The sequence below is a fragment of the Rhynchophorus ferrugineus genome, unplaced genomic scaffold (genome assembly GCF_030347505.1).
Source record: "Rhynchophorus ferrugineus isolate W39M unplaced genomic scaffold, kcgeb_rfMv2 rfM11, whole genome shotgun sequence".
In the NCBI taxonomy this organism is placed as follows: domain Eukaryota; kingdom Metazoa; phylum Arthropoda; class Insecta; order Coleoptera; family Curculionidae; genus Rhynchophorus; species Rhynchophorus ferrugineus.
The window spans coordinates 2,634,749-2,660,938 of record NW_027472590.1 but is presented as its reverse complement, the minus strand read 5'-3'; the positions used below and the strand labels follow the sequence as shown (position 1 = coordinate 2,660,938).

At 32.5% G+C, this 26,190-nt stretch overlaps 1 protein-coding gene across 7 annotated transcripts in view; it reads left to right on the top strand.

The window, feature by feature from the left end:
• Positions 1-26,190, top strand: part of Graf (GTPase regulator associated with FAK) — an 83,567-nt gene that overhangs the window by 12,323 nt on the left and 45,054 nt on the right. For all 7 annotated transcript variants that reach the window (XR_013007718.1, XR_013007719.1, XM_076418003.1 and 4 more), the window contains exons 2-3: positions 21,834-21,991; positions 24,523-24,693. Coding sequence is in view for 5 of the 7 variants with exons in the window: in XM_076418003.1 (XP_076274118.1) it covers positions 21,834-21,991; positions 24,523-24,693 (329 nt within the window). In the remaining 2 variants the exon portion in view is untranslated. The remainder of the gene's footprint in view (positions 1-21,833; positions 21,992-24,522; positions 24,694-26,190) is intronic.

The window sequence follows — 26,190 nt, the reverse complement described above, 5'->3', positions numbered from 1 at the left end:
ACGGTTATTTATTGAAGTAATATAAAAATGTGGAAAATACAAAATAGATAAAACGGACGGCAGCGGTGTTACCTGGAGACGAGGCTTGGGCAGTCGATGGTAGCACGTCTAAACCAAACGATGGTCGAGTACTGAATGAATGGAAATACCCTTCAATCACATCCCAGATAAACGTCTCGGGGTTGCCAGCTATTCGTTGTTATTCGATATTTCCATAGTACGAACTATACTTGGTTTTAAGTAGTTCATATTAACGGGCGTCTGTTATCAAATGCGCGTTACTAAATTTTCATTGAAGGAGTTGGAAAAATAATGTTAAATGTTTTTGATATTGAAGGTTGAATGTTTTCATAGGCTGGAGGCTATAAAACAAACTATATGAATGTCAACACTGAATGAAAATGAAAACGGTCCTTTCTAAAATAACATTTTTAGCCCGTAATCGACACAATAATAAAGGACCACATCACCGTCTCATTCGAAGCGGTTTTCGAGCAGGTTTTTTCCACCGAACCGATTTCTGTTAGTTAATTCAACGAAACGCAATAACAAGGTCTGGATTTCAACAATTACCGATTTGTCGTCGTCGACAATAATACATTATTTATTTGTTACGTAGTTCGACCGCTTGATTGATGAGAAGGAAAGGCAATCGTTGGTGACCATACCATATGGAACCCTACTTGAAAGTGAAACTGAAGCATGGCCGAGGTGAAAGTACGAATACGTATCACACTTCATTTGTCTATCGGTTTTTCTGTTCGATAGATAGGTTCGTGGTTGTTCGAGTGTATATTTCTCATGTTAAGCTCGGCCTTTGCTGATTTACCTCAAAGGGGTCATTGATGATTTGGTCTCTGGCGATCAGATGTCAAACTATATTCGAATAACGAAAGAATAATAACCGTGAACTGTATTTAAAACAAAAAAAATGGTGAAGGAGAGGTGAATCCACCATTTCATAGTCGATAACGAACTTTCCCTAATTTTTAGCGAAATTAACTGTTAGAGTCACGCTGTGCAGTGGACGTTCTCATCTAAATATTAAATTAACATCTCTCTAGCATGTTATGTACTAACGTATTTTGCATGTTAAGTTCGACCTTTTTGAGCCCCCAAAACCTATATATTTTGGCGAGAAAGAAACGAAAATCCATGTTAAATTCCTTTAGAATTTATATTTTTCATTATATAACTTAAAAACTGAAGGTTATATACAAATACTTGCAAAATTCTAAGATATATCTATTATCTCTCGGATAGAGATAAGACTCGCATATTTTGAGGCGAAATAAACGAAAATCCGTGTTAAACTGCTTTAGTAATTATAGTTTTTAAGATATGCGACATAAATTGAAATCCACTAATTTTTTGAAAATGTACTTTTCAGTAAATAACTTAAAAACTGAAGGTTGTATAAAAATGATTATACTACCATACCTGCAATTATTTGTATAAAAATGGCAGCAAGAATATTGAAAATGGCAAAAATTCACACATTTTCACGACTATATACATGGAAAATGTGCTAAAATTTTGTATCTGTCGGATAAAGATGAAACATTCAAAATATACGTATTTTGGGGTAAAATAAACGAAAATCCGTGTTAAACTGCTTTAGTAATTATAGTTTTTAAGATATGCGACATAAATTGAAATCCACTAATTTTTTGAAAATGTACTTTTCAGTAAATAACTTAAAAACTGAAGGTTGTATAAAAATGATTATACTACCATTCGATTCAGCTTAAAATTCTGTATAATCTCTGTAATTTTCATTAACCTGCAATTATTTGTATAAAAATGGCAGCAAGAATATTGAAAATGGCAAAAATTCACACATTTTCACGACTATATACATGGAAAATGTGCTAAAATTTTGTATCTGTCGGATAAAGATGAAACATTCAAAATATACGTATTTTGGGGTAAAATAAACAAAAATCCGTATTAAACTGCTTTAGTAGTTATAGTTCTTAAGATATGCGTCATAAATTGATATCCGCTCATTTTTTGAAAATGTACTTTTCGTTAAATATCTTAAAAACTGTAGGTTGTATAAAAATGATTATACTACCATTCGATTCAGCTTAAAATTCTGTATAATCCCTGTAATTTTCACTAACCTGCAATTATTTGAATAGAAATGGCAGCAAGAATATTAAAAATGGCAAAAATTCACACATTTTCACGACTATATACATGGAAAATGTGCTAAAATTTTGTATCTGTCGGATAAAGATGAAACATTCAAAATATACGTATTTTGGGGTAAAATAAACAAAAATCCGTATTAAACTGCTTTAGTAGTTATAGTTCTTAAGATATGCGTCATAAATTGATATCCGCTCATTTTTTGAAAATGTACTTTTCGTTAAATATCTTAAAAACTGTAGGTTGTATAAAAATGATTATACTACCATTCGATTCAGCTTAAAATTCTGTATAATCCCTGTAATTTTCACTAACCTGCAATTATTTGAATAGAAATGGCAGCAAGAATATTAAAAATGGCAAAAATTCACACATTTTCACGACTATATACATGGAAAATGTGCTAAAATTTTGTATCTGTCGGATAAAGATGAAACATTCAAAATATACGTATTTTGGGGTAAAATAAACAAAAATCCGTATTAAACTGCTTTAGTAGTTATAGTTCTTAAGATATGCGTCATAAATTGATATCCGCTCATTTTTTGAAAATGTACTTTTCGTTAAATATCTTAAAAACTGTAGGTTGTATAAAAATGATTATACTACCATTCGATTCAGCTTAAAATTCTGTATAATCCCTGTAATTTTCACTAACCTGCAATTATTTGAATAGAAATGGCAGCAAGAATATTAAAAATGGCAAAAATTCACACATTTTCACGACTATATACATGGAAAATGTGCTAAAATTTTGTATCTGTCGGATAAAGATGAAACATTCAAAATATACGTATTTTGGGGTAAAATAAACAAAAATCCGTATTAAACTGCTTTAGTAGTTATAGTTCTTAAGATATGCGTCATAAATTGATATCCGCTCATTTTTTAAAAATGTACTTTTCGTTAAATATCTTAAAAACTGTAGGTTGTATAAAAATGATTATACTACCATTCGATTCAGCTTAAAATTCTGTATAATCCCTGTAATTTTCACTAACCTGCAATTATTTGAATAGAAATGGCAGCAAGAATATTAAAAATGGCAAAAATTCACACATTTTCACGACTATATACATGGAAAATGTGCTAAAATTTTGTATCTGTCGGATAAAGATGAAACATTCAAAATATACGTATTTTGGGGTAAAATAAACAAAAATCCGTATTAAACTGCTTTAGTAGTTATAGTTCTTAAGATATGCGTCATAAATTGATATCCGCTCATTTTTTGAAAATGTACTTTTCGTTAAATATCTTAAAAACTGTAGGTTGTATAAAAATGATTATACTACCATTCGATTCAGCTTAAAATTCTGTATAATCCCTGTAATTTTCACTAACCTGCAATTATTTGAATAGAAATGGCAGCAAGAATATTAAAAATGGCAAAAATTCACACATTTTCACGACTATATACATGGAAAATGTGCTAAAATTTTGTATCTGTCGGATAAAGATGAAACATTCAAAATATACGTATTTTGGGGTAAAATAAACAAAAATCCGTATTAAACTGCTTTAGTAGTTATAGTTCTTAAGATATGCGTCATAAATTGATATCCGCTCATTTTTTGAAAATGTACTTTTCGTTAAATATCTTAAAAACTGTAGGTTGTATAAAAATGATTATACTACCATTCGATTCAGCTTAAAATTCTGTATAATCCCTGTAATTTTCACTAACCTGCAATTATTTGAATAGAAATGGCAGCAAGAATATTAAAAATGGCAAAAATTCACACATTTTCACGACTATATACATGGAAAATGTGCTAAAATTTTGTATCTGTCGGATAAAGATGAAACATTCAAAATATACGTATTTTGGGGTAAAATAAACAAAAATCCGTATTAAACTGCTTTAGTAGTTATAGTTCTTAAGATATGCGTCATAAATTGATATCCGCTCATTTTTTGAAAATGTACTTTTCGTTAAATATCTTAAAAACTGTAGGTTGTATAAAAATGATTATACTACCATTCGATTCAGCTTAAAATTCTGTATAATCCCTGTAATTTTCACTAACCTGCAATTATTTGAATAGAAATGGCATCAAGAATATTAAAAATGGCAAAAATTCACACATTTTCACGACTATATACATGGAAAATGTGCTAAAATTTTATATCTGTCGGATAAAGATGAAACATTCAAAATATACGTATTTTGGGGTAAAATAAACAAAAATCCGTATGAAACTGCTTTAGTAGTTATAGTTCTTAAGATATGCGTCATAAATTGATATCCGCTCATTTTTTGAAAATGTACTTTTCGTTAAATATCTTAAAAACTGTAGGTTGTATAAAAATGATTATACTACCATTCGATTCAGCTTAAAATTCTGTATAATCCCTGTAATTTTCACTAACCTGCAATTATTTGAATAGAAATGGCAGCAAGAATATTAAAAATGGCAAAAATTCACACATTTTCACGACTATATACATGGAAAATGTGCTAAAATTTTGTATCTGTCGGATAAAGATGAAACATTCAAAATATACGTATTTTGGGGTAAAATAAACAAAAATCCGTATTAAACTGCTTTAGTAGTTATAGTTTTTAAGATATGCGTCATAAAATGAAATCCACTCATTTTTTGAAAATGTACTTTTCGTTAAATATCTTAAAAACTGTAGGTTGTATAAAAATGATTATACTACCATTCGATTCAGCTTAAAATTCTGTATAATCCCTGTAATTTTCACTAACCTGCAATTATTTGAATAGAAATGGCAGCAAGAATATTGAAAATGGCAAAAATTCACACATTTTCACGACTATATACATGGAAAATGTGCTAAAATTTTGTATCTGTCGGATAAAGATGAAACATTCAAAATATACGTATTTTGGGGTAAAATAAACAAAAATCCGTATTAAACTGCTTTAGTAGTTATAGTTTTTAAGATATGCGTCATAAATTGAAATCCACTCATTTTTTGAAAATGTACTTTTCAGTAAATAACTTAAAAACTGAAGGTTGTATAAAAATGATTATACTACCATTCGATTCAGCTTAAAATTCTGTATAATCCCTGTAATTTTCACTAACCTGCAATTATTTGAATAGAAATGGCAGCAAGAATATTAAAAATGGCAAAAATTCACAAATTTTCACGACTATATACATGGAAAATGTGCTAAAATTTTGTATCTGTCGGATAAAGATGAAACATTCAAAATATACGTATTTTGGGGTAAAATAAACAAAAATCCGTATTAAACTGCTTTAGTAGTTATAGTTTTTAAGATATGCGTCATAAATTGAAATCCACTCATTTTTTGAAAATGTACTTTTCAGTAAATAACTTAAAAACTGAAGGTTGTATAAAAATGATTATACTACCATTCGATTCAGCTTAAAATTCTGTATAATCCCTGTAATTTTCACTAACCTGCAATTATTTGAATAGAAATGGCAGCAAGAATATTAAAAATGGCAAAAATTCACAAATTTTCACGACTATATACATGGAAAATGTGCTAAAATTTTGTATCTGTCGGATAAAGATGAAACATTCAAAATATACGTATTTTGGGGTAAAATAAACAAAAATCCGTATTAAACTGCTTTAGTAGTTATAGTTTTTAAGATATGCGTCATAAATTGAAATCCACTCATTTTTTGAAAATGTACTTTTCAGTAAATAACTTAAAAACTGAAGGTTGTATAAATGATTATACTACCATTCGATTCAGTTTAAAATTCCTTATAATCCCTGTAATTTTCACTAAGCTCTGATGACTTAAACAGAAATGACAACAACAAACTAGAAAATAGCAAGAAATCAATGCAAATTTGTACGACTATATTTATATGGAAAAAAGTGGCAAAATTTTGTATCTCTGAGGTAAAGATAAAATCCAAAACTCAAAACATATGTATGTTTGCGTGAAAGAAACGAAAATCCATGTTAAATTGCTTCAGAATGTATTGCTTTTAAGATATGTAATGTAAACAGAAATCTATTCATTACATAAAAATACACTTTTCATTGTATAACTTTAAATCTAAACATTGCACAAAAATTGTTTATATCTCTGTATCTTAATATTGAAAATGGCAAAGAATAGTATCAAAATTGGTTATTATTAATAACTAAATTATTATTGATAAGTAACTGAGTTATTTTATGTATGGGTATGTCAAAATCATCGAATTTAACACGTTCAACTACTATCAAAAATTAATCTATACATGATTTACTCATTAATATAATTAACAACCTCTTCATTTATGAATTAGAACATATTTTACAAATAAATCTATATATAAAACCATTTTCCTTGAGCTGACAAGTCATGAACCTTAATATATTGCGTTATCTTTCATCATTTAAAGTGAAAGCCAAAGAGTACACTACGCTTTATTAGCTGTAGTGTTAAGCAATGTTGATTGTTTTGCTTTTTTTTTCAGACCTACCGGCTCATTCTTCAAGCCTATGTTTTCCTGCTATTTGTTTTATAGAAATTTCCTTTATTTTCTTTTGTGTGACCTAATTATTTTACCGAGTGTCATGATATTTATGATTATTCTACATCAGTGTCCCATTTAACTCCATTATTGTCTTACCTGGGATGCAGAAAAAATATCGATATTTTTGCTCGATATATCGATGTTTTGAAAAACTAATTTAAATGTAATTTTGCTTCTTAATTTTTTTTTGTATGTTTTAAAGTCTCCTTTTACCAACCACGGTTTATTGGACTTGACCTACATTTTAAAGTGGGCTCCGAACCACGGTCCTCGGCGTTAAACTTACCGACTGGCGAGCGACCAACTTAGAAACTATCCCAGAAGACATCCGGTCTTACCCAGCCTGGTTATTGGCGTGATTGGGATCATTTTCCTTGGTGGATTTAGCTCTTTTGCCTAAGGACAATCACAAATGTTAAACAATCACAAACATAAATTTACGACAATGCCTGAGCAGGATTCGAACCCGTGACTAGCGCAACAGTAGGTGGGCCGTCCCGTTGCCTTTACCACTGCGCCAACCAAGCTGGCAGTACTTAATTTTAAAAGTGCAAGAAAAATATCACTACTCTTTAAAATATTTAGAAGAAATATATATTTTGTTAGGCTAATATTTCACTGTTTTTATTTTTTCTTGAAAATATCGATATATTTTTTGTAAAATATCGATATTTTTTTACATCGTTACTACTCCCAGATTATTTTGATTAGTTTTTCAAATTTATTTATCAAACATCATCTACAGGAAAGCCATCGTCAGCAGCAGCAGCAGCAGGAGTATTTTTAAACGACGAGGAAAATTGGTTTTGCTTTGAAATCTTAATGAAGTAACTTCGACTATAGTTTATTAAAGTATAAGCGGAAACGACTGTAAGACTTCGCTTTGATATCGAGCAAAATTCATTAAGATTGTAATTAAGGCAACCGTTTAACAGGAATTTCCCCATTTATTTCACGGTACAATATTCCATCGCTTTTTAGAAAAGTCAAAAAAATACGACGACAAAAAAAAACAGATGATGTGATATGAATTTAATTATGACCGTAACTTTCTTCCTTTGTTGGTTAATTGAGAATTCATTATCTTCATTATCCGTAAATTCAAATTATTTTTTTAACATATATTAAAGTCTCCTTTTACCAACTAGGGGTTTATCTGGACGGGACCTACTGTTTAACGTGGGCTTCGAACCATGGTCCTCGGCATTAAGTCTACCGACTGGTGAGTGACCAACTTAGAAATCATCCCGGAAGTCATCCGGTCTTAACCAGGCTGGATACCGGCGTGACTGGGATGATTTCCTTGTCGAATTTTAGCATGAGATCCCTACAATTTGAAACTATCGCAACAATAGGAGGACCGGCTTTAAATTATTTTATATTGAAAACATATATGAGTTTTCAATAAAAAAAACCCGTTGTTCATAAATCTTGAAAACCTATATATTTTGGAGTGAAAGAAACGAAAATTCATGTTAAATTGATTTAGAATCTATCGTTTTAAAAGACCCTATCGATAGTTTATATCAATCAGTTATGCGGATTTAGAGAGTAAGAAAGCATACTCAGCCATATTCTTAGATGTAGCACAAGCCTTCGATAAGATTTGGCAAGAAGGCCTTGTTCACTTGTTCATAAACTACAGAAAATGTTACCAAAACAACACATCAAGCTATTAAAATCGTACATTACAACCAGAATGTTTAGAGTCAAACAAGAAGAAGCTTACTGTACAATAAAAGAAGCTAAAGTAGGTGTACCACAAAGAAGTGTACTGGAACTAATGCTTTATCTACTCTAAACTTGTGATATACCACAAATGGAGAATATTACGATGGCTACATTTGCTAATGACACTGTGATTATAGCTGTCGCAGGCAATAGTGAAGAAGCCTCACGAAAATTACAATAGGCAAGTGACAATATAAATAATTGGACATAAGCTTGGAAAATAAATATTAACGAAAGTAAATCTGTGCATGTGCAGTTCAGGTATAAACAGTCCATATAAGCACCAATAACATTAAATAATACTATTATTCCATATAGCAACAACGCTAAATATTTCGGAATGAATGTTGGTGAAAGAAATTCTGAAATTGAAAAGAAAAGAACTGTAATTGAAATATAGGAAAATGTATTGAAAAATTGGAACAAAATCACAATTATCAGCACATAGTAAATTGCGCTTATATAAGAAAATACTGAAACCTATATGGACATACGGAGTTCAATTATGGGGATGTTCTGCAAAGAGTAACATAAACAAAATACAATTTTTTCAGAACAATGTCCTGAAAAGTGTTATGAGCACCCAAATACTATAGGGCTGACTACCTACATCGATAACCACAGTCAGTCAAGAAATCAAGAGAACTGCAAGGGGGAATGAGAAAACACTCTATTCTCATGAGAATATTGAAGAATTGCAACTTTTGGATACCACCAGAGCAGGACACAGACTTAAAAGAATCAAACAATCTGATCTTGTGTGGTGAAGTGCATATAATAGAAAATACAGCATTGACATGTATAAACATTATTTCACCAGAGACTGAGATAGGACCGATGGGTCCTATCTAAAAGTTATCATAAAGACAAATTGTAGGTTAGTCGGAAACGACTAGTAACAATGTAATAATTAAATAATAAAAAAAAGTTATGCGGATTCTGTTTTTCCTAAAAATCGATATTTTTCGCTGATATTTTTTGACCCAGTATATTGTAACGATACTTGGTCTATATTTGCCTATATTAAAAAAAACATCAAGAGTTCTAGAAGAGAGTATCAAACTTGATTTTCAAATTCAGATATCGCATCGATATTAAAAACCTACGGTTGAAGGAGGATATCGAACTTTTCTTTTGAGATTTTTCTCCGCCGGTCATGAAAACAAAATTGGAGTGAAGAAATATCGATATTTTTAAAAGGAAATGTCGATATTTTTCTCAACGGACGACACCCCTCGATAACACACGTCTCAATGGCATTCTCAGGAAAACACGCGCGCGTATATCCTTTGAAAACCGTCGGCTATTAACCAGAAACGAAGCTGGTTCTTCGTTCAAAAGACCACGGCGGCAATTACGGCCAGCAAATAAACAAAACCAGTGCACCAATGACAACGACCTTCGCGGGCAACACGGCGATATTCGCGACGATAACGGTTCAAACGAATTAAAACGTTTGCATCGATATCCTAGAACTAGTTAGGATTACATTAACCTCGATATTCGAAATTACATTTTTACTACTCTTGTCTGTACTACGTTGAAAGACAAAAGACAAAGGCGCTGACAAGGCAGATTGACATAAGTATCGGGTGTTTATTGTCTTTTTTTAAATTCGCAATTCTTAGTCTTATGTCAAATATGCTTAGTACAATCTTAATTTACAAATTAATTTATTAATCCTTCTCTCAAAACTATTACGGGATTAAATCAGTATGTATTAGAAAAAATTGAACCGACCTCAAAAAATAATTAAGGAATTCACTAAAAATTTAAAAATAATCAAACTTTTTAACTTTTAACACAAAAAAACATTTTAAAATAAAATATGTACATAATAATCGTTGTAATAACTAAATAAAAATTCTACTATATACACAGAATTTAGCTTAATACCTACCTAATCCTATTTATCTATTTACAATATTATTTTCACTACCACCAACCGTTGAGTTTGAAGATGTTGTCGAACCCAAACAGTTACATCAATTTAGAATTCTTTTGTCGGTAATTTAATGGTTTGTATGTCACAAAACTATATGATTATTTTTGTATTGTTATTTATTTTTATTTTGGTATTCTTTGTTATTAGATCATTAGGGTGCCGTTGATAGGTTTTTATTTTGTTTATTTGGATTCAGGTGTACTTTTGTTAGCAAATTTAATTATTTCAAAATATCACTGTACAGTGTTCTTACATCTTAGCAAAATGCTGTCTAGTTTCTTCTCTAAATTTAACATTCTTCTACTTTTACTCTCAACAAATTCTAGCTACATCTTTGCTAAAAAATAAAATTTAAATCATTACTAAATATATTATGTTTAAAATAAATGTCTAATTATTACCACTTACTACACTTTTTGCTACTATTCTTGATGGACGAACCTCATTAATGACTTGACTATTTCCAACACAACAAGAATCATTTTCTTCTCTGTTCTTGTTATCATTAAATGTTGGCATATGTTGATACCTATTCCAAGTCGTTGAAAATGAAGTGTTATAAATATAGACAGCTAAATTTGCCACTATGAATAAAATAGATGCTATTTGGATTTTATAACTTTAAAAAAATCTAAATATTCTAGATTTTGTTGTTGTTTTGATCTGATCGACCGTACCGATCGACACGAAAAGAATGTACCGCCATTAGAAAAGGAAGACAATCTAGTTTATTCTTTTCTATGGTTTATTATATACAGGAGAGTGCGCATGCGCCAAATCTGAAGATGTTGTGAAGTAATGTATTCTCTCTTATACACTAAGAAAGTTGTTGTAGTTTGGTTCACTTCAATCTTATGATTTTCAATTATATCTGAGAATATATATCGAAATTTTTTTACAACAATTAGGTTACGATGTTTAACGGTTCTCTATATCGATACTACATATTTTCATCTTCAATAGATGATTCTTTTTAAATAATCTTCGTCAGCCATGCGCAAATGCATAAATTACGAAATGGAAATCGGCGAGGCAGCAGAACCGAATCAAATGACACGACCCAATGTATCTGACGACATATATATAATGGAGAGCGCGTTTGTATTTCCATGCGACGGATTCTCCTCGACCAAAATCGCGAATCTCTCTCGAACGGACGAAACCGTCTTTATTCGCCACGGGGTCGTTGACTCTGGAGGGCAAGTGATCGATAAAATAATGCCACTACCCTTCTGCCGACTCTATCTGCGATGCTACCGATAATACGATCCGTTTAAAACACGGGAAAATACGGAAAATGCGATTTGCATCGAGTGAAATGTATTTGATGTCAATATACACTGCCGTTCGAAAGTTTGGAAAAAATAAGTTAAATAAAAAACGACAATGAAGCTGTTAAGTTAATCAAATCTTGGACTAAGATTTAGTTAAATATATTTAGTACAAATAAAACAATATAAATTTGGGTCTGTTCAAAATGGCCACCTTTATTTTTAATTGCTTGTTCACAAACGTAGTTATTAATTTATTTTAAGTATTCCGCCTATGAAAAAATTGACAAAGATTGACCAAGAAGCAATAAAGATAAATAAGTCTGACATTTTCTTAAAAACCTTATCTTAATAAATACCATTTACCTTATGGTATTACATTTACATCACTACATAGTATAAAACAAAGTCGCCTTTTCTGTTCCTATATCCCTATGTGCGCTGAAATCTTTAAAACTACGCAACGGATTTTGATGCGGTTTTTTTCAATAGATAGAGTGATTCAAGAGGAAGGTTTGTATGTATAATACATGCATAATATACTAAGGCAACATTGCTAATTTTAGAGGTTTCTAACGTGATGTCGTAAATTAACCTATTTTTTTAGGCTTATTTAGCAATTAGCAAAAACGCTGCCTAACCCTACGAGTTAGATCAAATTAATGTACTACAGTATTGTACACTATAAAAAGGTCTACAAAAAAGTCCGCGATGGTATATGTTTATCTTTTAGGGATAACCCACATTAACCATTTTTATTGTTTACTTTTTACGTGAGAAAATGGCTTATTTACGAAGCTATTTTAAGCAATACGGCATTAATCCTTATCGAATTAAGTACCTTAAATACAGTGTGCAGTTAATATAGATCAATATGGTTCCTTACAGCATGTAAATTAAACAAATATTTTCGGAGATATTACAAATTTAAAATTTGCGTTTAAAAATGTGTAATGTAATAAAAATTGTATGAATTTAGATATTCCAAAGATAGCAGGAAATCTTCATAGTAAGTATAGGGGAAGAGGAATTGTTTTACTCCAAATTTAATGCGTGCAGGCCAAGGGCAGTAATGAATGAACCAAAAATACTGGATCGATTTTAATCATGTTTTCATTGAGTGACATAGGCATATATATTTTATGCCCGTGCAAAGTCGGAGCGGGCCGCTATGTTTTTATATACAACGTTCATATTTTTTCTGTAGTGTATTTAATTTAGTATCAGCATTGCACCCGTGCGAAGCCGGGGCAGGTCGCTAGTTAAATATATAAATATGTTCGCTTATATATATGTTTTTTATGTATGTTCGCCGTTTTTTCCATAAATTGTGGGCCGATTATATTCGAAAGAATGCATCAGGATCTGTTTGTGGGGAGGAGGGTGGGGAATCGAGGGAATCGCTCACATTTCAAAAGCACATACAAAGTTTTCACATATTTTTCATCTAAAATAATCAGATATTTGTGTATAATATTATTGCTGAGCTAATGTGACGGAAAATCGTAAGTAGTTCAGTGTAAAAGTCAGTTTACTCTTTAAGTACTAACTATAGCACATAATATCTCGTAGAAATATTGTAGACAATTGCTTTTATGCTGTAATGTAATGTAAAGATCGCGGGTTTGATTCCCGACGGGGACGATAACTTTTTGTTGTTGTTTAGTTAGAACATTTGTCAAATCACCTAAGCGGATCCCGGGGCCTGAAGTGCTCCTTTTTTCAATCATTGCTTCTTTATTCCTATTTTTGCTCATACGGGCTGTACCTTTACTTGGCCTACCTATTGTAATATTAAATATAACTGCGTAATTTATTGAGTGAATATCTAACACTAAAATGAGAAAAATAAAATATTTTTAACAAAACAATTGAACCAACCACAAAAAATAAATAAAGAACTCACTAAGAATTAAAAAATAATCGAACTTAGATTTTTAACACAAAAAAAACATTTTAAAATAAAATATGTACATAATATCTACTACACGTATTTTATATTCTACTATATACACGCAATTCAGCTTAATACCTACCTAAACCTATTCATCTATTTACAATATTATTTTAACTACTGCCAACTGATCAGTTTGAAGTCGGTGCCGAGCCTAAACAATACAAAAATAATAATATAGTTTTGTGACATACAAACAATTAAATTACCAACAAAAGAATTCTAAATTGATATAACTGTTTGGGTTCGGCAACATCTTCAAACTCATCAGTTGGTGGTAGTTAAAATAATATTGTAAATAGATAAATAGGTTTAGGTAGGTATTAAGCTAAATTCTGTGTATATAGTAGAATATAAAATACGGGTAGTAGATGGGTTAAATAAGGTTTTCGATTATTTGTATTTGGTTATTACAACGATTATTATGTATATGTTTTATTTTAAAATGTTTTGTTGTGTTAAAAATCTAAGTTTGATTATTTTTTTAATTTTTAGTGAGTTCCTTATTTATTTTTTGAGCTCGGTTCAATGTTTTCGTTAAAAATATATTTTTAATTTGGTAAATACATACTGATCTATTAATCCCGTACTCGCAATGCAATAACAGAACAGTAGTAATAATAATAAACTAATGTAAGATGTAATTAATAAAAAAAGAGTTAATTTATTACGTAGTTACAACAAACGTATCTTCCTGCTTTGTTGTAGATTTAGGATGTACGGATATCTTCACGTCGTGATTTCCTTCAATAGCTCGTTATGTTTCTTTTTCTGAAACTTGGCGCCTAGAATATCCTTCCCGACGCAAAGTACAAGTAGCACTCCGTCTTACGAGAGAAATCTGTTTTCTTTATACGATTTAACGTGCTTATGAACTGTTGTTAGTATTACTTATTGACTTGTTTCCAAACTTTCCTGGTTTTATTATTACGACATACAGGAAGCATGTTTAATCTCGCTCTCCTATGGTATTTTACTGCCGATACTTTATGGTTGAAGTTGTGCCGTGGCAAATATCCAAAAGACCTTTTTAATACCTCACCCGCTACTACTAAAGCCCGATAAAACTAAACACATGACGCGTGCTGTCTTATTAGAGAAACGATGAAGTCTGGTCGACAAGAGGTGCAGGCGGACCTTCAAAAGAATAGATTGGGTTAAAAATATCTCTATAAAAGTAATATAATGACCGACGAGAAAGCCAACTGTCGGATATCGGTTATAAGTTTGGAAAAATTATATATAAATAACAGGTCAATTGAAAAATCCCCGGCCTGACACATAGATGGCGCTACTAAAATTATATCCATATGTTTTTAGTTAGTCCTAACCCTCAAAAGTTGCGTGTATAGATTTGAGAGCTGTCGGATCATTAGTTTGTGAATTATAGCATGTTGAGTGAAACAACTTTTGTTATTGTGAAAAAAATAGAAAATAAAATAAAATATTGCTTTTTGAAGGGAAAAATACAGTTGAAGCAAACACTTGGCGTGATGTCGAGTTTCCGGACACTGCCCCAGGAGAATCAACCATCAAGGATTGGTATGCTAAGTTTAGATGTGGTAAAATGAGCACCGAAGACGGTGAACGCAGTGAACGGCCAAAAGAGGTTGTTACCGACGAAAACATTTAAATAATCCACAAAATGATTTTGAATGACCGTAAATTGAAATTGAATTAAAAAACAGGCACTCTAAAGCTATCAACTGAATGTGTACATCATATTATTCACGAATATTTGTATATGAAACAGCTCTGTGTAAAGTGGGTACCGCGCGAACTCACTTTTGACCAAAACCAACGACGAGTTGATGATGCGGAGCAGTGTTTGAAGATGATCAAGCGTAATAAACCCGAGTTTTTGCGTCGATATGTGACAGTAGATGAAACGTGGCTCCATCATTTCACTCCGAAGTCCAATCGACAGTCATTCGAGTGGACTGCACACTATGAATCCTCTCCAAACCGTGGGAAAATGCAACAGTTGGCTGACAAGGTTATTGCGTCTGTATTTTGGGATGCGCATAGAATAATTTTCATTGACTACCTTGAAAAAAAGGAAGGACCATCAACAGTGACTAGTATATAGCAATATTGGACAGTTTGAAGGACGAAATCGGCGAAAAACGGCCGCATTTGAAGAGAAAAAAAGTGCTGCTTTACCAAGACAATGTACCGTGTCACAAGTCAGTGAAAACGATGACAAAATCCGTGAATTGGGCTTCGAATTGCTTCATCATCCACCGTATTCTCCAGATCTGCCCCCCAGCGACTATTTCCTGTTCTTAGATCTCAAAAGAATGCTCGCTGGGAAACAATATTCGTCGAATGAAGAGGTGATCGCCGAAACTGAGGCCTATCGAAATGGTATCGAAAAGTTGGAGGGTCGCTATAATCAGACAAATTACATCACTCATATCGCTGGCTTAATCCAATGTTACCTTGGTTTTTCTCAGTTTAAACTCGAAGAAAATTACCAACAAACACAAAGCTAAATCCGCGTTATCAATACAAACATCGACTTGTTGCTCCACAGACCCGATTAGAGGTCACTCGACTGCAAGTCAGCCGGTCGATCGAAAGTAAATGCGACGAAGAACTGCCCTGCAGCTGCGGTATAAATAATATTTAATCAATTTGTTGGATAATAATCTCGCGAATTGCTTATTGTTATACAATATAATCGCCGCGATTTGCATACGCCGGCTTGTATCAGCTGAATGGGAAAAGGCGCCGATTTCAATTTCAATTACTGTTAGTATTTATTATGGCTGTGTCGAGAAAAATTAACGCTCGTTAATTTTGAAGGATTTTTGTATATATAGTGTTGTTATATTGAAATCTCTTACAATTAGCGTTGGGAACTATCGACTGAAAACAGTCGATAGTCAAAAAATTATGCAAAAAATGCACGGTTCGATTTTTTTTCTGTATAAATTTTGAGGGAGGAAAGGACGGAGATAATTGCTTGGAGCAGTTCATTTTATAAGTGTTTATATTTTCCAATGGTAGTATAAACGAGTCAGAGATAGATGTACATATTCTTTCACGTACTAACTTTAAAAAAGGAAAAGAAAACATTAATTACTGAATACTATTAACATGCAATTAATAATTTAATTTTAAACGAACTAGAACTAACTCTGGAATGGAATAATACCCCACAAAGTTTTTATCGTATTTTACAATAGAACTTAAACAAAACCTAACAACTAAAGATGTACAATAACCATAAATACTAAATAAAAATTAAACATATACCTAATCATAGAAAAAAAACTAATTCATGACATAATTTAAAATGATCTCACAATAACTACTAGAGCTTTTTTATAAAGTAAATGCTTTATTTATTATTGAACCGAAATATTTTTTAGCAAAAATCGATGACGAAGAGTCGATCAAAAGTTGTTTACTATTTATAATTCACAACTTTAATCTTTTTACCGTATTACATTAACAACTTTGAAAAATGTCATTCCAAAATGCTGCTATATTGATATACAATATATTGTTATTTACAATACCAAACCAAACTACCAAAAAAATCATAATAAAACTATATATTACATATAAATCTATGTAAGCCTAAATTGGGTACATTTTTGTCAAAGTCTCGGCTAGACGATAGAGCCAGAACGTTAAAGATCAGTCGAATGAAACTAGTAGAACCAAAAATAGTAACTAAAAGTACACGACTCAAACAGTCACTGGTAAAAAGTAGTAAAATCAGTCGGACCAAAAATAACGACTGAAACAGTCGATAGTCAATTTCTGTCGATAGTTCCCAACACTACTAACAATTAATAGCCCTAGGCATAAATAGTTCTAAAATATATTGATTCTTCATTAAAATTCGCGACAAAACGCTCGGCGGATTCATGTGACGTCACTTCTATGTAAATAAATCGTAAACGTCAAAGATCAAAGCCCCAATGCAGCATCCAGCATTTCGATTAACCGAATTAAGTGCATAGTCTTGTTGGCTGGGATGTAAACAAACAATGTACAAAAAATAAAATACGTTTACAAAAAAATTGAACCGACTCCAAAAAATAAATAGGGAAATCACTAAAAAGTAACACAAAAAAACGTTTTAAAATAAGATAAGTACATAATAATCGTCGTAAAAACTAAATAAAAATAAACAAAAAACTTATTTAACCCTTCTACTACACATATTTTATTTTCTACTATATACATACAATTTAGCTTAATACCTACCTAAACCTATTTATCTACGGTAAGTTTGAAATCGGCGTCGTACACATACAATACAAAAATAATAATAAAATTTGGTGATAAATAGACAAAATTAAATTACGAACAAAACAAATTTAATTTGTTGCTCGACACCGACTTCGAACTGATCAGTTGGTGGTTGTTAAATAGATAAATAGGTTTAGGTAGGTATTAAGCTAAATCGTGTGTATATAGTAGAATATAAAATACGTGTAGTAGATCGGTTAAAAAAGTGTTTTGTTTATTTTTATTTAGTTATTACAACGATTATTATGTGCATGTTTTATTTTAAAACGTTTCTTTTTGTGTTAAAGGTCTAAGTTTGATTTTTTATTATTTTTAGTGAGTTCCTTATTTATTTTTTGATGTCGTTTCAATTTTTTTGTTAAAGATATTTTATTTTAACGCCCTGTTCGCTGTATTTATAACGAAACGACAGTCCGTACACCCAGCAAAAATATCCAACGCGCCATCAACAACGAATTCCTCTTTGTGCCGCTACAAATTTCATGAAACATTACAAAATCATATCGGGTAAAGACCGCTCGGTTTTCCGATGGATCGCCCCGTTCTGGCAGGCAGGAGAGGTACAGGCGGCGTCATGAAATATTCAACGCTCTCCGACACAGTTTTAGCGTTCGGTCGAAAGCCCCGCTCTGTTTTCGATAGTCGGTCGGTCTCTAAAAAAGAAACCGATTAATATTTGATGTTCCCGAGTCGTACTGAAATCTCCTGCCATAATACCCTGCAAATAGCAGGAATAAGAAGCGCGGAGTTTCGAAATTTCTTGTTTATGTTTATTTTATTCTTTTATTATCGGTTACATGTCGGTTTTTAAATCGTTTCGCTCGTTGTCGTAGCATGGGAAAACTACGAGTGGTAGTCCATAAAATCCACAAATGGACCAGAGCCAGTGGCGACTCCTGACAAAAATTTTAAGGTGTTAAACTTATTTATATGCCTATTTTTTTTTTAAATTAAGTCCACACGAACGTTCTTTTCTATTCTCAAATTTATTAATCACTTTGTCATTATAATTGTTTATTTCGGAAGTAAACTGTTTTTCAATAGATATCATCTTCGGCCATTGAATTTTTGAGAAACGTTTTGATGCGCTTTAGTGTTGAGAAACACCTCTCGGCGCTCTAATGTTGTCATGGGAGTTGTTACCACGACTTCTACTAGTTGTCTAGCCTCCCTGATTGTTTGGTATAAAAAATTTGAGCAGAGGTAGTGCACCATTAGTTGTGCATGATCTTCTGTAATAATTTCTTGAATAAATAACTGCAAGACTAACGTAATCGAAATACTCAGGAAATTTACCGCAATACTCTCCAAAATGTTCCGAAAAGAAAAGTGATGGAACTACTAGATACACACACGCCTCTAAAGTCGATATTCGGTAATCAAATTTACTGTTGCCTGTACGGTTGCGTTTATGTTCTGGTGGCTCATGACTTATTATATCTGATACTTCATTATGATTATATTATCGATAGAGTCTGTTATTCCAGTAGGTTCTATTTTTCTTTGCTCCATTTAGTTAAAAGATCGGATCATTTGCTGGAGAATTGATCTTTTAGTTCATCCATACACTCAGTGGGGTGGCTTCTATCTTTAACTATTTTGACTTCTATTTTGATCTAGACCTTTGCCCCATCCTATATAACTCTTAACATAAAAATATTTTACTTGTGTTTCTTTGTTCACATATTTCAGAAATTAAGCAGTTCCAAAAACGCCCAATTGGCTAAAATAGTGATTGTGATTATGCAACGACATCAGTTGTTTTGTCTACCATGATCGCCAGTAATGAAGAATTATTAATCGTCGAACTGAATTATTATTTCCCCAATTATATGTTCGTGGTAAACTTCAGGCATAAACTGTAACAGATCGTTCCGTATTTCTTTGGAGGTGCCTTTAAATACTGAACTACTCTTTAGGTGCATCTAGTTCAGCCGAAAAAAATATAGATCCACGAAATATCCCCGGATTCTGGGAAGTATCGCTCTCATCATTGTCCCCGAAGAGTCAATTCAAATGCTCCACAAAATTTAATGCAATTTATAATTTTTGATAAAACATACCTGTTTTTTAACACATCTTCATTGTGTCTCTCCCACCTGGGGCAAATACATCTGTGGTTGAATACATGGCGCGGCAGTGAAACAAAATCCACCCATATAACTTTTACCCTGCGTAAAAGAACATGTCTACCAGTGAATATCAATCATTGTTAACTCCCCCAAGCAGAGCATGTCAAATATCTTGGTATGCATTTAGATCGACGCCTAACCTGGAAGAAATACATACTCTCTAAACGAAAACAATTTGGGCTTAAATTATATCAAATGTATTGTCTCATCGGGAGCAAACCCAGGTTATCATTAGATAACAAGGTGTTGCTGTATGAGTCTATACTCAAGCCTATTTGGTCATATGGAATCCAACTATGGGGTACCGCTAGCAAATCTAATATATCCACCATTGAACGGTTCCAAAATAAAGTGTTGCGTACCATTGTTGATGCTCCTTACTATGTTTAAAATGAAGTGATGCAACACGATATTCCTCTAGAACCTATAACTAGTGTAATTCAACGTGTTTGTGTGAAGTACTTCGAAAGAGTGTCAGTGCATTCCAATGTACTCGCTAATCAGCTAAATATGCGACGTGATAGTGAAATGCGTAGACTAAAACGTTTTACACCATCTGATCTGATTATTGGACATATATAGACCTTAGAATGAGCTTCAGAATTAGACTAATTAATTAAGATAATATTGTATATAGGAAATTACTTAATGAAGCGATTTTCTACATGCTAGGTTTCACTACATAGTATAAAACAAAGTCGCCTTTTCTGTCCCTATATCCCTATGTGCGCTTAAATCTTTAAAACTACGCAACGGATTTTGATGCGGTTTTTTTCAATAGATAGAGTGATTCAAGAGGAAGGTTTATATGTATAATACATGCATAATATACTAAGGCAACATTGCTAATTTTAGAGGTTTCTAACGTGATGTCGTAAATTAACCTATTTTTTTAGGCTTATTTAGCAATTAGCAAAAACGCTGCCTAACCCTACGAGTTAGATCAAATTAATGTACTACAGTATTGTACACCATAAAAAGCTCTACAAAGAAGTCGGCGATGGTATATGTTTATCTTTTAGGGATAACCCACATTAACCATTTTTATTGTTTACTTTTTACGTGAGAAAATGGCTTATTTACGAAGCTATTTTAAGCAATACGGCATTAATCCTTATCGAATTAAGTACCTTAAATACAGTGTGCAATTAATATAAATCAATATGGTTCCTTACAGCATGTAAATTAAACAAATATTTTCGGAGATATTACAAATTTAAAATTTGCGTTTAAAAATGTGTAATGTAATAAAAATTGTATGAATTTAGATATTCCAAAGATGGCAGGAAATCTTCATAGTAAGTATAGGGGAAGAGGAATTGTTTTACTCCAAATTTAATGCGTGCAGGCCAAGGGCAGTAATGAATGAACCAAAAATACTGGATCGATTTTAATCATGTTTTCATTGAGTGACATAGGCATATATATTTTAGTGCTCTAGATGTGTGATCTCTATTTCCATCCGAGCTTTATCACCACCAAAAAGTAAGCAGGGAATACAGTACAACATATTTTTGTTACATCCACAAATCAATGTTTTAAGGACATTGACGTGCAGATTTAGCCCACTGCGACTATTTCCTGTTTCCAAAATTGAAGAAATGCCTGTGCGCAGTCTTATCAAATTGCTGCCTCCTGTTTTGAACACGTTGTGTCATTACACTTTAATTTAATTACAAATTCGAAAAAAAAAATCGTAAAAACCCTTTTTGGAAAGTTCTACCCGCCGTATTTAGCAGACCTTGCCTCTTTTGATTACTACGCGCTATCTCATCTATCGTAAAAGGCAGCAGTTACAAGAGAAAACGTCAAAAATTAATATACAGTCCTTTTATTAAACGGCATTAAGCAACATTTCCAAATAGTCGTACGTTAACGCGATTTTTGTTTCAGAACTGGGCAATGCACAGAGATCATTCGCGAACGCTATGAAAGGATTCACCTTCGAGTGCATCGGTGGTACCCAGACTGACGATGAACAAATCATCTGTGCCTCTCTGAAGAATTTCAGCGAACTCATCATTCAAGTGGAAGAAGAACGAAACCGAATGGTAAGTTGTGTGATCGAAACACTCCGGAAACTTGGTTTTGTAGTTAGATGATTTTTTAGATGATTTGATGAACTCAACTCTTGTGGAATTCTATTATTTTTGCAGACAATTGTCAGAACCATCGAATTTAACAGAGCAGGCTCTTTAACAGTTGTTTACATTTTTGCTTAACATTTTCACCAATATATTTCTTTCATCGAAATACTACGTGGGGCAAAAGTCCCGGTATAAAGTAAGCTAATCCCTAAGTAAGCTAGATAAGTAAGTTTGGTTTTCATAAAAAGTTTATTTGGTCTTTACATTTTTTTTTCGTTAGGATTGAAAAATTATATCGGCTAAATGGTGACCGCGATTCGCTATGCAACTTTCGGCTCTTTTTAAGGCATTTTTCATGACATCCTGCAACATCTGAGGCTGAATTTCTTCAATTTAGTGACGAATATTGTCTTTAAGATGTTGAATCGTTTGGGGCTTATTCACATAAACTTTTGATTTTAAAAAATCCCATAACAAGAAGTCTAATGCTGTTAAATCCAGAGATCTGACTGGCCATGATAAATCGCCACTTCGCGAAATTAGTGTTCGTGGAAAACGTCATTCAATAATTGAATTGTTGAACGAGCTGCGTATGCTGTGGCCCCATCTCTTCTTCCATTTCAGGCACAAGAAAATTTCGATTCATGTCTTGGTACCGTTCAGCAGTAACAGTAACGGTAACAGCTTAGCCATTTTCAAAAAAAAATCAGACCAATACACCATACAGTTGTTTTTAGTGGATGCAATGATATTTCATGCATTAATTCCAGATTCTGTGTTCCCCAAAATGGACTATTCTATATTATTGACGTGGTCACTGAGAAGAAAATGGTCTTAAACACCTTAGGATTGCATTACTGTACTCAACTCATTGATCAGGATCTCTAAGTAGCAATTTTTAGACTAATTTAATTTCGTAGTGCGTGCAGAAATGTGTAACTGGGAACCACGTCTTCAAATTGATGTTTCTAGAGACTCTATAACACTATCGCGCACCAGAGCTACATTTTCAGTGTTACGAGACGTCCGTTGTCTTCCAGAACGATACCTGTCTGCTGTTGTATAAATGATGGTTTTCTGAGGCACTGGACGATTAGGTTATTTTTGACGCAATTTCCGCTGAGTGACAATATTGGGACGATTATTTTCAATATTGTCACTATTTCGGCTTGTTCTTGTGGCGTATATTTATCCATAACGAAAGTTGGACGTCTGCACAACACAATGGTTAAAGCGAAACTGAGCTAAACGTCACATAACCAAAATGGTAGCGGGACTTTTGCCCCGCCTTATACCTGTCAAATTACAATTCATCTTATTGAATGTTCAATACAAAATCCTAACTAAAACTTCTTAAATGTTATTCACATCAATTCTGATCACGGTTTATCAAAAAAAAAATCATGAATCTCATAATCGACATCTATAGCTAGCTGAAATGTTAATATGCTGTTCGTACCAACTAAAAGGTGATGACCATATTTAGGTGGCAGCCTTGCTGACCCACCTTGTTCGAGGATATGATTTCTAAATAAAAATAACAAGGACAAGTTGCTTTTTCTCATTTTTATTGGTGCATATTAACTGTAGATTTTTTATCAAGTGATACTTTCGGATGACGTATCATCTTGTTTTACCCATCGTTCATCAATTTTTATAGTTCCCAATTTTATAGGATTTGTAATAATTTTATATAACACTCTACTTTATTAGTTTTCAACTTACGAGTTGTACCGGAAAATCATTGCCGGTTTTTTCTAAGAGATGTCGCCAGGCTAAAGTATGCGATGCAGTTCGAAAATGTCAAGTTTAGTGCCTGAAAAAGAGAACGTTCTAGTAGACCTAGTTAATTTCCACATTGTTCCATTTAAATACATTTTGGGTTTATACTCTAACCAATATTTCTATTACTATCGCCCATTTCTTGGTAACAAGGTGAATAATAACGAACAATTTATTACAATTTAATCACGAAAACTTCTTTCATTTGGCTCTTAGAACATGGTGTCCAAAATAAAGACAAATAGAAACATCATAGAGATCATAGACGCATCGTAGAAATAAGCTCAAAGTAACTAGATCTAGATATTAGACGTCGCGTGACATTCCTCCAAAATTGTCTATAAAGCTAAATCTCTATTTTCGCTGTAAGTGAATTTCGTTACAAAACCCGGAAAGTAATTACCAACACACCTGGTACACTTACATTAAATTCTGTTTAAGTTTCGTCAAAACAATTGAAGATTCCACCGATACATAATCCTTTTGTTAGTCTAATGTGTTTATTAGAGTAGGCCTCGTTAAACGCCGGCTAGAACGCAACAAAAACAAATGATACCCTAAAAATATCAAGAGGTGTTGTCGTCACGAATCTCCGTCTAAACCGTATCGACCTTGGTGCGCCTTTAAAAGTAACGGCGACCTTCGCTGATGACTCAACCGAGATCGATTTAGTACAGGCGTTTCTTGTGTACGTGTTCCATTTCTTGTTGCAGCTGGACCATGCCAATCTTTCGGTGCTGAAGCAGCTGGAGGAGTTCCGCAAGAAGTACATCGGCGGCGTGAAGAACGAGAAGAAGAAATTCGAGAAGCAGACGGCGAAGTTCTGCCAGAACCAGGAGAGATACTTGAACAAGACCACCAAGAATCCGAATACCCTTCAAGAGGTAAAGTAGATGGTTTTTTTTTCAGTAAATAGTTCGTTTAAAAGCAGAAATATCCGGAAACTGGCGAGAAACATTTAAAACCTGTCTCAAGTATTTAAATAATATTTATTTTTTATTTTTTCATAATACAGAATAAAGTGTAATGTTAGGAATTATAAGGTTACACCTTTTTCCATGGTTTTCTTGCAAGCATTTTGCTTGACACTGTTGTCCAATTTCAATTTGTTCCCCTTGTTACCACTGAAGACACTACAGTATCTGTATTTAAAATAGAAACACTTTACCCCCGAAGTGTGGTGAATTATATCAATGTTATTGATGATGTTCAACCCCACATAGATAAAAATCCAGCATACAATCATACGTACAAATAAACTTATTCTAATGTAATTTTTGTACTGTCACAGATTTGAACACTGGCAACAGTGGTTTAGTTTGTAGCTGTTGAGCTTTTGATGGATTTACAGCGAATATAAAAGAAAATCATAATCACTGTAATTTCTTAATGTAATATAAAGTTCTTGCCATGTCATGAGATACATTTTCATCTTTTTCAAGTTTTCCTTAATGTATATTTCGTCTAAACCTAGAAAATGTGCTTAATTTCTGAAGTCTTAAAATGTTATCACATGACTAGAAGTAATTAATTTTCATGAAGTCATTTGACAACGTTTTCAAAAGATTTTCTACCTCTGGCTTCAATTTATAAAGAAGAGATTCTTGTGGTTGCGAAAGTACATGACACGTATTCTAAATATACCACAGTGAATAGGTTATCGATGTTATATTTATGAACATCAGATTCCCTGTAGATTGGGGAATTCCCCACAAGTTGGCAACGCTGGTTAGAAGGCTTAATACTTACATTTACTTTTAAACGTTGAGAAGCTCCGAGTTTTTATTGATGTCCATGCCAATTGCCCAAGAATTTTATTAAAAGATGAGAAGATAAGATAAAGAAGTACAAAATAAATACATATATACCATCAAAGTATCATCGAATAACTAGTTTTTGATGCCGATATCAATGCAGATTGCAATATTAGTTAAATATGAACTTTGGAATTTCGATAAGATGTTCCAAAACAAAATATTTGATCGTTTTTTAGTTAGTAAATGAATACTTACAAAACTACGAAAAAAATGTATTCCCAAAACTGAAGGTTTTTAAAAAAATCACACGTTTTTACTAGGTGCTTACAGATATTCTAATCAGTTTTTCTTTTTAAAAAGGCCTTTATTTCTACAACTATTTTCCAGTTTTATGGCCATATCAATTGTCTTCGAGCTTTTTTGATCTTTCAGGCCATTCTTTGTCAGTGATATTGTCCCTTTTGAACCGTTTAAAGCAAAACCAACAGTTGGAGTATCAACAATAACAGTATCACCATACATTTTTAAAAGCGTTTGATGGACTTCGACAGCAAATTACTTGAAATGAAATCGATTTTGACCTTTAGGGTAAATGATGTGGCTCGGGGAATGGAGGTAAAACGA